General features: G+C 36.8%; 1 protein-coding gene across 2 annotated transcripts; it reads left to right on the forward strand.

The window, feature by feature from the left end:
• The first annotated feature begins 1,995 nt into the window (after window positions 1-1,995).
• LOC110900241 (probable inactive receptor kinase At5g58300) lies at window positions 1,996-7,258 on the forward strand. 2 transcript variants are annotated; one of them, XM_022147152.2, is made up of 4 exons: window positions 1,996-2,415; window positions 3,775-3,825; window positions 4,392-5,686; window positions 6,381-7,258. In XM_022147152.2, exons 3-4 carry the CDS (start codon window positions 4,429-4,431, stop codon window positions 7,001-7,003), a joined length of 1,881 nt encoding a protein of 626 aa, XP_022002844.1. In that variant the 5' UTR covers window positions 1,996-2,415; window positions 3,775-3,825; window positions 4,392-4,428; the 3' UTR covers window positions 7,004-7,258. The 2 variants fall into 2 exon arrangements, with proteins under 2 accessions (XP_022002844.1, XP_022002843.1); XM_022147151.2 differs by lacking the exon at window positions 3,775-3,825.
• The last annotated feature ends 5,154 nt before the right edge of the window (window positions 7,259-12,412 follow it).

The raw sequence follows: 12,412 nt of genomic DNA on the forward strand, positions 1-12,412 counted from the left end.
AACCATTTGTTCAACTAAAAAAAAAAATTAATGCCCAAATGGTTTTGAAAGACACAAAATACATAACTTAATTACACAAGTAACAAGGAAATAAAATAAAAATTTCACAAAGACTAGAACTTATTGTAGCTTTATTTACTACTGGTATGGCAACTAGAACTTATTGTAGCTTTATTTACTACTGGTATGGCTAAGTAAGTTTGTACTTGGATTACCCTAAGGTCATTCGTAGTCATAACGCCTCTTTGTGGGCGTTATGCGACACGTGGCGCGCCACGTCAGCGTGTGGGTGTTATGGGACCTTATGCATTTAAGCCCGTAGTCATAAAGCCCCCGCCTAATCATTACCCAATTAATTAATAAACCCTTAAACTATACATATATATGTATATATATATGTCTGTGTGAGTGGAGAGAAAAGAAACAACAAGCATGGCGCCGCGAAATATATAACAGGAGGAGAAAATTTTTACCCCATAACGCCCCCCGTAGTGGTGTTCGGGGCGCTATGGGGGCGTTATGAAGGAAAAGGGCGCCATATACAGCCCCATTACACATGCTCTAAGGGGTGGACCTACCTTAGGGGAAGGGTAGCCTCCGCTACCTCTTGGCGCTTCGGTGGTAGTGTAAATTTTGAAAAAATTTGACGTTTTTTTCGATATTGTTATCACTTTTTTATAAAACGTTACCGCTACGAAGATTTTCTAGATCCGACACTGATTACCCTAAATGTTTGTTTTAAGTTTAAAGGGATTTGAAATAAAAAAGAAACAAATAAAAATTACAAAAAGAGAAAAACAGGACTTGAACCCAAGATTCTTTGGGCGAAACATGAGATTTATTCCACTAAACCAAGTTTGTTATTTGAGTATGGGTTCATCTTTAATAATACTTATGGGTTCACTCCAGTTTACTATATATAATATCTATTTAAATTTCGAAATGCAGTGGGTTCGCATGAACCCGTTTCAACCAATGTAGATCCGCCCCTTATTGGAAGGGATGGATGAGAATGGATGGAAAGACCATTTCTTCTCGATGGGAGAAGAGGAAAAGAAAGAATAAGATGGTGAGATGAAGGTGGGGAAACGGAACCATACCCCTCAGCCTAACAAATACGAACATTGAAGAAGAGATGCTTTTTAGTATAAAAAGATATAATACACGAGTGATGGTGATAAGCGACAATAGATTTATGTATTAACACCCACAGTATATAATAATAAATGAATTAAATATAACAACAAAATATTGATTATATTAGTGACCATAGTTTTATTTAATCAGAAATTGACCCCTACCCAAGTCGTATAACACAGCCAAGACTCCTTTTCTGGATTGTCTATTTGTACAATATGTAGGGTCTTGTACTCTTGTTTAAGACCGCAATATAACACTCACAAAAGTCAATGAGACACTGGTGGAATGGTTGGAGAAATAATTGGTGTTCTTGTGACTCAGGTTCGATTTCTATTCTTCCCATTATTTTTTCCGGCATCCAGCTGAAGAACGAATACGGGTGACGCTGGTTTGACTTGGATGAGAAGCGAGGTTATACCGATTATTCCACTATCGTGCCTTTGGACAGGTGGAGGCCGAGTTTCCGCACATCTAAAAAGAGCCAAAGGGCTGACCAGTGGCGAACCTAGAAATTATTTTCTGAGGGTGTGAATGAAGGGTTCAACCAAACTTTCAAGAAGTGCGGTCGGGATTTTTGCTAATAAAATACACAAGAAAACAAATTTTAAGGGGGGCGCCCACCTACCCAAAAAATATCTTTGGTTCACCCTTGGGGCTGACGGCAGTCGAATAGTCGACTTTAATCACAAGACACGGTATCACCGTGCCTTAATTGCTGTTAATAAAAAAACACTCGCAAGAAAACGAGTATACTCGCTGACAACGGTAATAATGAAAAATAACTCTTTTTAACATGCTCTCCTCATGTGCCAATTAATTATTTACATAAATGCCCCGCCCTAAAAAGAATTATCATAAATTCATAATTCATTTTCTCTGTGTTCTCAACTACATTCTCTTTCTCTCTCACACACCAACTGTGTGTGTTCTTCAACTGCATTTTCACTATTAAATTTGCAATCCAGCTCAACTGTGTGGAGTATTTGATGTTCGTGTGTGCATAATTTAATGCTACTGCATTTCCATTTCACACTTTTTCGCTTTAAATGCTCTTGTTCAGCTCAATTTCAATTCTCAATTTGAGATCTGTTGCTGTTTGCGGTTTTGAAGAAGTTTCGAGAAGAAAATGCCGGTGAATATTCGCCGGATATGTTTATCGACGTTTTTTCCGGTGAATTTCGGTTGTTTTAGGTAGTTTGAAGCTTTAATGGCGACGACGGAGCTCAGTTTTTTTATGCTAACTGCTTAAGAAGTGAAGTTTCTCGTGATTTTGAGGTGCATTGTGGTTATTGTTTGCGTATTTTGTGAAATTTACTTGTAATTTACGTATCTGAGGTTATTATCTGTGAGTTAGAGTCTGTTCGGAAGAAATTTTGTGAATATGCTATTTTCGGTTAAATGCGTGTGTGTGTGTGTGTAGAATTCAATTTGTATAGATGTTCATGCATGTGTTTGCGGTTTGTATATTAGTTAAATTAGGTTAAAATCTTTTTGTGCATTTTGGAATATACATATTCTAGGTTAAAATTGCTCGAAGTGATTTTACATTTTGAATGTTTGAGGATAAAATTGTGGTTGTGATTGTGATTATGGTTGCCTGTTTGATTTTGAGTAAATTGAGATGAAATTTGGTAGGTGAAACTTTGGATGTTTTATGCTTTGATTTTAGAAGATTAAGTAGGATGAGAGTAGTGTTAGTTGCAGCTGGTATGCTCAGTTGAAATGTTATTGAAAGTTTCTTGTAATTTATTAGGTGAATTGTTGTTGTAGTGAAATTGAGTAAATTGTTACAGGGCAACCGTCGAAGCTTAATTGATATGGAGATAATTTTGGTGAATTACCAGATTCAGTTAAAAGTTAAACCGAATTTATATAAGCTTACAAAATAAGTCGGATATGATATATTCCTTTTCACCCGGAGCATGACAGACATAGAAACTCTTAAGGCGAGTTGTTCAGTCTAATTCTAATGTATGCAAATGCTATGTAGTTAATGCGGTGAAATATCGGATATCGGTCAAGGACCGATATTTGAAATATAGGTTATCTCGGTGAGATATCGGTAATTTTAATGCAATGCAGAATTTATATATATAGCAATTTAACAACAACAATTCAGTGATATATCAGTGATATATCGGTTAGATCGGTCAAATATCGGTGATATATCAGTTATATCTGTCAAATGTTGGTCAATATTGGCTGGCCGGCCCTGGGGGTGGGCGGGGAGGACCACCGGCCAGGGCCCGGTATTTCGAGGGGCACGTTTTTTATGAAAAAAACCCAATATGTATATGTAATTTTTTTTTAATCGGGTACATCCATAGAAACACCAACATAGGCCCCCTTACAAAACTATTCTTATGTTTTAGATTAGTTATTAACCCCTTTGGCTTTAGGTTTAGACCTTCAGTGAGCCAAATACCCAATTCCGTTAAGGCCTAAGGGCACATTTTTTCGAGTTCGAACAGGATACACGAATTCTTAGGGCCGGGCATATCGCCGATAATATCGTTACCGATATTTGACACCGATATTTTACTAAGGGACCGATATGACCGATATAAACAATATATCACCGATATTAACTGCATAGTGCAAATGGAATTACAGCTTTTTTTTTTTTTTTGCCAGGTGATATGTTTTTTACACAATTAGAGCTGTAGCAACCCAAGATGTTCGGTGGTGTGTCTCAGTTTGCAGATTTCTTGGCTTAACTTCTTGATTATATCATTTTACCAGTGTTCTGAAATAATGTTATCTGGTTAACATCATTGAATCCTGAACCCACTTCTTTTAAACATGTCTGCCTTTTTTTACAAAAGAATTTTCTAGAAAAGTGTATGAATTGTGAAGTGTTATGCAACTCCTTTTATCTTTCTAGTTTCCCCTTTATACCTTTTATGCTTCTTGCTTTCTAATTTCTATGCTGGCCACTTTTTCCCAACTTTAATTCTTTATTGAGCAATAGGTGCTTTGGGAAGTCAACTGCAATAAGATAATAATTTCATTTTCTTGTATTTGTCAACTGTCTACCAGTTTATCCTTATTTTTATGAGTTCTTTATTTGTAACACCACAATTTCTGGCACTGTTGTGTATACTGTGTGAAACCAGGGACATAACATGCAAATATGCCCATAGTCACCATATATTGATTAAATTGCTTCATAATGTCATTTTATTGTGCATGGTCTTTTGTATACTTATATGCTCTGTTTCTAACGTTTTTGTTCATAATCTCCCAACCAGGAAAACTAAATCAAGTTTGACATGTGAGCTTTTTGTCATGGAACGCTATTCTGATCAACTGGTCAAATTAATTTTCTTCATATTTTTCCTTCTTCCTCTTGCATATGCCGACTTGGACTCCGATAAACAATCTCTCCTTGCATTTCTCAATGCTGTACCACACGGTCCAAAGCTCAACTGGAGTAACGATACTGCCATCTGTACTTCTTGGGTCGGCATCAATTGTACTTCAGATGAGACCCGCGTATTTTCTCTTCGACTTCCTGCAGTCGGGCTTAAAGGCCCTATACCATCCAACACTATTGGAAATCTCGATGCATTACAAGTTCTAAGCCTTAGATCAAATGTCCTTAATGGGAATTTGCCGTCTGATCTTCTTTCTCTCCCGTCCCTCCGTTATTTGTTCCTTCAAAGAAATAACTTCACTAGTCACATTCCAGCTTCGTTTCCTCCCCGGTTAATCGTTTTGGATCTTTCGTTCAATTCTTTTACCGGTAATATTCCAGTTTCAATTCAGAACTTAACTCAGCTAACTGGATTAAACCTCCAAAATAACTCCCTATCCGGGCCCGTACCAAACGTTACATTCACGAGCCTAAAACGTTTAAACATAAGCTACAATCATCTCAATGGCTCGATTCCGCCTTCCTTCCAAACGTTCCCGAGGTCGTCATTTCTCGGGAACTCATTTTCATGCGGGCTGCCGTTGAATCCGTGTTCACTCCCGCCCTTTCCTTCGCCACCTGTCGGCCCGAGAGAACACAGGTCGAAAAAGAAATTCCCGTTGTGGGCCATTATCGCGATTGCGGTTGGCGGTGGTATGTTACTGCTAGTTTTACTTATTATTATAATTTTCTGCTGCGTGAAGAAAAAGATTAGCGACCCGCATCGTGTGACAAAAGCAAAAACTTCCACTAGTGGAAGGGGTGAAAAGCCGAGAGAAGAATTCGGTAGTGGGGTTCAAGAACCCGAAAAAAACAAGCTGGTTTTCTTTGAAGGGTGTTCATATAACTTTGATCTTGAGGACTTGTTACGGGCTTCTGCTGAGGTACTCGGAAAAGGTAGTTTTGGGACTGCGTATAAAGCTGTTCTTGAAGAATCGACAACTGTGGTTGTTAAACGGTTGAAAGAAGTAGTAGTCGGTAAGAAAGAGTTTGAGCAACAAATGGAGATCATTGGGCGTGTTGGGCAGCATCAAAACGTTGTCCCGCTTCGTGCTTATTATTATTCGAAGGATGAAAAGCTTCTTGTTTATGATTATATTTCAGCTGGTAGCTTGTTGACACTCCTTCACGGTATGCTCTTGCAACATATTCTTTGAACTGTCATTTTTTATTCGTTTACTTTTAAACAGGTTGATTTGGTTTGTGTTTATATTTCAAATGAGTCAAGTAAAAAAGGTATTAGGGAATGAGTCAAATGAGTTGAACGGGTTTGAAACTCACCCAAAGTCTGTTTAAACTTGTAATACATACAACCTCCTAAACCATTTTGTCGAGTATTTATATTATTATAAAGTACACGGATGGTCGCTGCGGTTAACCAAGATTTTGGATTTGGTCCTTAGCTTTTCAAAAGTACACCGATGGTCCTTGTGGTTTGTAGTTTGTAACGCATTTAGTCCCCAGCTAATAAATCTAAAGGTTTTAGCAGGTCCAAGTTAGGAACTAAATGCGTTACAAAGTGCAAACCACAGGGATCATCAATGTATTTTTGGCAGAAGTTGGGGACTAAATGAGTTAAAAAGTGCAAACCACAGGGACTATCCATGTACTTTTAGAAAGCTAGGGGCCAAATCCAAAATATTGGTCAACCACAGGGACCATCCGTGTACTTTACTCTATATTATAGTAGTGTTTTTGTGGGTCCAACACAAATGGACTCTGCCCGTACTAAAATGTACCAGTTTCCGCTTGTAACCCAACCCAACTGACCCGTCCATATTTTTATCTTTTGAGTTATATGTAAGCTCCAATGAAATTGTTGTAGGAAGCAGGGGCTCGGAAAGAACCGCGGTTGACTGGGAAACGAGGGTCAAAATTGCCTTAGGAGCAGCAAGAGGCATAGCGCATATCCATTCAATTGGAGGCCCAAAATTCACTCATGGAAACATTAAATCCTCAAATGTCCTAATCTCCCAAGACACAACCGGATGTATCTCAGACATGGGGTTGGCCCCACTCATGAACTTCCCGGCTCCTTCATCCCGCCATGCTGTCGGATACCGGGCCCCGGAAGTCCTGGAAACCCGAAAGCACACTCATAAATCGGATGTCTATAGCTTCGGTGTACTCCTCCTTGAAATGCTAACCGGAAAACAACCGATTCAATCTCCCGGGAGAGAAGACATGGTGGACCTCCCGAGGTGGGTCCAGTCGGTGGTGCGTGAAGAATGGACCGCTGAGGTTTTTGATGTGGAGCTGATGAAGATTCAGAACATCGAAGAGGAGATGGTGCAGATGTTACAAATCGGGATGGCTTGTGTGGCTCGTCTCCCGGATATGCGACCCACGATGGATGAAGTTGTTAGAATGATCGAAGAGGTACGGGTATCTGACTCGGAGAATCGGCCTTCTTCTGATGATAACAAGTCAAATGTGCAGACCCCTTGATTGAAAGTGTAAGTTTGTGAAGAAAGAATAAAGCTATTTGATTGTGTTGATTACCTTTTACCCACCCCCATTTGATGTGTACATCCATCAACTCAACTTGTGAGAAAGTTTGAATTTGTTTGATTTGGTTATATTTTTAGGATTTTTTTTGTAGGCTTATTTTTTTTCAGAAAACCTAACAATGAGATCTACATCCACATTGTTAACTTGTGGTTTGAACCAATGATGTCTAAACATGGATCTTTTTGGCCCGGATTCTAGACTTGCCAGATTTTGTTTGATAAACTATAAATGATGGTTTATCATCTTTAATCTTGTTTGTGCAAACGCACATTGATTAGGATTTGTGGTCTGTTGCTACAAGGATCCACTGATATGGATATCTTGATCGTTGCAGCGGTTGAGGAGATGAACCCGGCACACTTCTTGTTCTCTGATCTTCTACGGGTCTGCACACATCAATGAAAATCTTGATATGAAAATGTATATGAGCATGTTATAAAAATGAGAGGGTATGTATATGTGGAGTAATTCTCTTAGAAATAACCAGGAAGGATTCCTTAACCATATAGAGATAAGACTTTGGAGACTAAACCCCCAATGTTAAAGGGATAGATGGGCTAGGATGTTTATGGGTCACTATGTATTAATTAGACCCAGATCTGTTGGGCCAAGCACAGTTAGGGCTATCCTTTACGTGGTCAGTAACATGCATAACTAACGTGGACAAAAATAAATACAAGATTTTCTTAAATAAAGGTGGGGTCTATTCGCACACGCCCTTAGTCTATTTAAACACTCCAAAGCGCCCCGCTATGGCCAAAGCTGGGCGCTTTGGTGTAAAGTCAACAGACAAGGTCTGACAGGTTCAGTCCTTGTCTGTTAACTTTACACCAAAGCGCCCCGTTTTGGCCATAGCGGGACGCTTTGGTTTTTTTTTTTTTTTTTTTTTTTTTACATCAAAGCGCCCCGCTGTGGCCTAAGCTCGGCGCTTTGGTCTTTTTTTTTTTTTTTTTTTTTTTTACATTTTGGGCGTATTTTAATTTAATAGATGAAGTCTTGGTTTATGTGTGGAGGGCTTGTTTGTACAAAACTAAAATATCTAAAGCCAAAGCATTGTACAACTCTCAACGCATAAGATACAAGTTAATGTAAATGTGTATGTTAGATCAACGCGTTGTGTATATCTTTCGGAATAAGCTTTCTAGCCGGATTGTCTTTTGTCAGCGTCTTGTAATTCTCTCATCTTTTATTCGACCTCTTTGTCACAATGAGGTAACCATTGTCTTTTGCCGTGTCTTGTACCCAACGCACCAACTCTTTACGTAACGAAAAGGTCTGCGTTGTATCAAACGAAAATTATTTTGGCTGTGTGTGATTAGCATGATCCTTAACAATTCATGTAATGAGTGTAAATAGGACAACACGGTACAGCCTTGCAGTGTTGCAGGGAAAGACTAGAGTACCTTTCCACTGTTCAATTAATTCCCGCCCAAACAAAATTGTTTGTTTGTGTATTATAGTCTCACTTTTTACTTTTTTTTTTTTTTCATAGAGGGTGTTTGTGATTACTTATTTAACTTAAAAAATACTTTTTGGCAAAATAACTTATTTAGTTTTAACTTATCCAAAAGCAATTCTAAAAATGTGTTTGGATGAGCTTATTAGGTCGGAAAAGTCATTAAGTTGTTTTAAAAAATAATTGGATGAGCTTATAATGTGGGAAAAGATAATATTTCAGGAAAAGTTAAAATAAGTTATAAAAAGCCAAGGTTAAAAATAATTGGATGAGCTTCTTATAGTTGGAATTCGTGAAAGGAGATGTCTTATTATAACTTATTATAACTTTATTTCCTCTCACAAGGGGGGATATAATCAGGAAAGAGGGGGGGGGGGGTGCGTATAGAATGAGCCTTAGATTTTTGTATAGTCTCTTTCACCATGTCAAGTCGGTCACTTTTTGTTGAGTGTTAAAGAGTCTATAAAAATTTCAATAAATTACTGTTCATTGAAATGTAAGAGATCACTTCTTTGACGTTTTACAGTGAGATGCCTCAACAAATTCAATATATGCGTTACATCACGTTAAAAGCCGAATGTCACTGACACGACCCAATCAGATTCAATACGCACTTGTATGACCCAAATGACAATATACATCATAATACTACAATTAATGAAAAAATACGTCATGTACATGTACGGTAGGCGGCTAATACACATAACACTACTCATAGGAGTACTTGTGCTTTCAAAACGAAATGATACGATATAATGGAATACGACATCACACGTAACCGATTTGATCCGGAACTTGCAGTATAGTCCATATATATTAAAAAATAATGTATAATGGAAAAAGCGTAAAATTTAGACTATTATCGACGCGTTTGTGAATTAAAAACAATTTTAAAAAATTTAAAAAAGACCCATAGCGCTGCGCTTTGACCTAAGAGGGGCGTTTTGCCCGAAAATTTAAAAATGTAAAAAAAAAAAAAAAACCCTCAAAGCGCCCCTCTTTGGCCATAGCGGGGCGCTTTGATGTAAAGCAACAGACAAGGTCTGACGCGGTCAGTCCTTGTCGGTTGACTTTACACCAAAGCGCCCAGCTTTGGCCATAGCGCGGCGCTTTGGGGTGTGAAAATAATTTTCTCCGTGTGTAAATAGCATCATCCAGTAAAGGATCAAATGTAGTTTCAGTTAACTAAATAATAACACTTATCAATGGTTGTAGCCAGCGGTACTAACGAGTGTAGTAAAGGCGTTCTCTCTCAAGTTGTTGAGGCTCCTAAAACCAATCCCATTGTGAACATTGATTTAGTAGGTGTATTAGTTATTTAAAATAAGGGTTATTGGATTTTATCAACTCTAACTATTGGCTATTGGCCGTTGCCACTCCCAATTATCACTTTGATGCCCGCCATTCTCAACTTAACACTTAGTGTGTTCTGTCACCAAGTCGTTAACTGATCACTAACTTTTGATAATGTTGCAATACTTTTGGGGTGTCCTAAGATCCCTATGACACCCCCAAAAGTATAGTAACAGGATCCAAAGTTAGTGATCAGTTAACGACTTGGTGACAGAGCACACTAAGTGTTAAGTTGGGGGTGACGGACGTCAAAGTGATATTTGAGGTGGCAGGAGTCAATAGCCAATAGTTGGGGGTGATAAAAAACAATAACCCTTAAAATAATTAAAATCCATGTTATGTATTAGAAGTCTTGTAGATGTATTAGTTGTTTAAAATAATTACTATCCATGTTATGTTTTAGAAGTCTTATCACCTTTCTCTGTCTTTTTTTTTCCTAAAACACAATGCACTAAAAACACAAAAAAATGTTTTTTTAACGTAATGGACTAAAAACACAAAATAAAGTTTTTTTTTTCTAAAATGTAATGGACTAAAAACATAAAAGAAAGTGTTTTCTAAAACACAATGGACTAAAAACATAGAAGAAAGTATTGTTTCTAAAACACAATAAACTAAAAACACAAAAGAAAATGTTATTTCTAAAACGCAATAGGTTAAAAACACAAAAGAAAGTGTTCTTTCTGGAATAAAATTGACTAAAACACAAAAAATGAGTTTTTTTTCTAAAACGTAATAGACTAAAAACACAAAAGAAAATGTATTTTTTTTTTAAACGCAATGGACTAAAAACACAAAATAAAGTGTTTTTTCTAAAACACAATTGACTAAAAACACAAAAGAAATGTATATTCTTAAACGCGATGGACTAAAACCAAAAATGAAAATGTTTTTTTTTTTTCTAAAATGCAATGGACTAAAAACACATAATTTTTATTGTGTTATAGAACGCAATAGATTAAAACACAATGAATTAGTGTGTGTATACAACAACGCAATGAACTAAACACAATCTTTACATTTGTTATATAACGTAATTTTCTAAACTAACCGGAAAGACATGATCACACATAAACAATCTATGAAAAATACACACAAATTAAACTAAAACATCTTTTGAAACAAAAAGATACCTTCTTGAAGCTGCTGCACAAGACCAGATAATGGTTACGAAAGTGAAACCGCAGGGACTGAAATCGCAATTTTTAAACTAATGGACCGAAATAGTGATTTTTGACAAACCACATGGACGAAAACGGCAATTAACTCTAATATTTAAATCTTAACTTATATTATTAAAATAACAAACCCAATATCCATGTGCACCGCATTCTCATGCAACATCTTTCATCAAAAATCTCCAAAAAATATTGCAGAACTCATAATGTTATCTGCGTTGATTATTGTAAAAGCAATCTATTTTTTCATTCTTGTAAACGCAATACTATAATTATTCGAAGCAATTTGAGCTTCCATGGACGAGAAGCTAAAATGCTTAGTGTGAGAAAACTGTCATTGTTGAGACCTTCAAGTTTCACTAAGAACACAGATAGTGTGTGTGTATGTGAGTGAACATACAATAATTTGAAAACGCAGCTTCGACAATGACATTGTGGAGCAGATTAGAGAGATGTCGGAATTATTGTGGTGGTGGTGTGGGGGTGGGATGAACCATAAGGATATGTTGGTTTTTTTTTTTTTTTTTTTTTTTTTTTTTTTTTTTTTTTTTTTTTTTGGATCTAGGGTTATTTGAGACTAATTTGTGGTTGACAAAAATGTCCTTCCATTTGATGTTTTAGCCATAGTTAATTCCATGAAAATATAAGTTTAGAGTCCTTAACGTCTTCTTAAACATGGAATTACATATTCATAACTGTACACCATCAGTCGAAAGAAACCTAAAAACAATAGTGTACTCTGGAATTATAAATGTGTCACTCACATGTAGATACAAAATTATACCTTGGTAAGAACACTCATTAGGGCATAAGAGATTGGTTATTTTTTTTGAACGGCAAATTTGGATCACTGACGGATCACTGGAGTATCATCGCGCCACCAGCAGAACCACCCGATCATATCCATCTCCACTAGGCAATATAATGCCTATACACCATTTCAGGAGGAAACCCAATAAATCTGGGAAAAATCCCCTTTGTGGGAATCGAACCCATGACCTAATGGTCACAAGTCTTGTCCCACCACCAAGATACCACTAGGCTATAATGCCATGGGTATAAGAGATTGGTTATTATTTCTGCTTTTTTCACGTTTACCATAACCTGAATATAATATCCATATAATATCCGAAATTGTATAAATCCTGCAATAAAAGGGAAAAACAAATAAATAACATTATATAGACATAATAAATATATTAGTATAAATAGCGTTCAGAAACACTGGGTCACAAAACGGGTAACAAAACTGAAGATGTCAAGAATACGGAACTGAAACCAAATCTTTGACAATATTTTAGAAAAATGAATTGCAAAAAACCATATTTTTTTTACAAAAGTTATTAGAACATTGTTCAA

The sequence above is a fragment of the Helianthus annuus genome, chromosome 16 (genome assembly GCF_002127325.2).
Source record: "Helianthus annuus cultivar XRQ/B chromosome 16, HanXRQr2.0-SUNRISE, whole genome shotgun sequence".
Taxonomy (NCBI): Eukaryota; Viridiplantae; Streptophyta; class Magnoliopsida; order Asterales; family Asteraceae; genus Helianthus; species Helianthus annuus.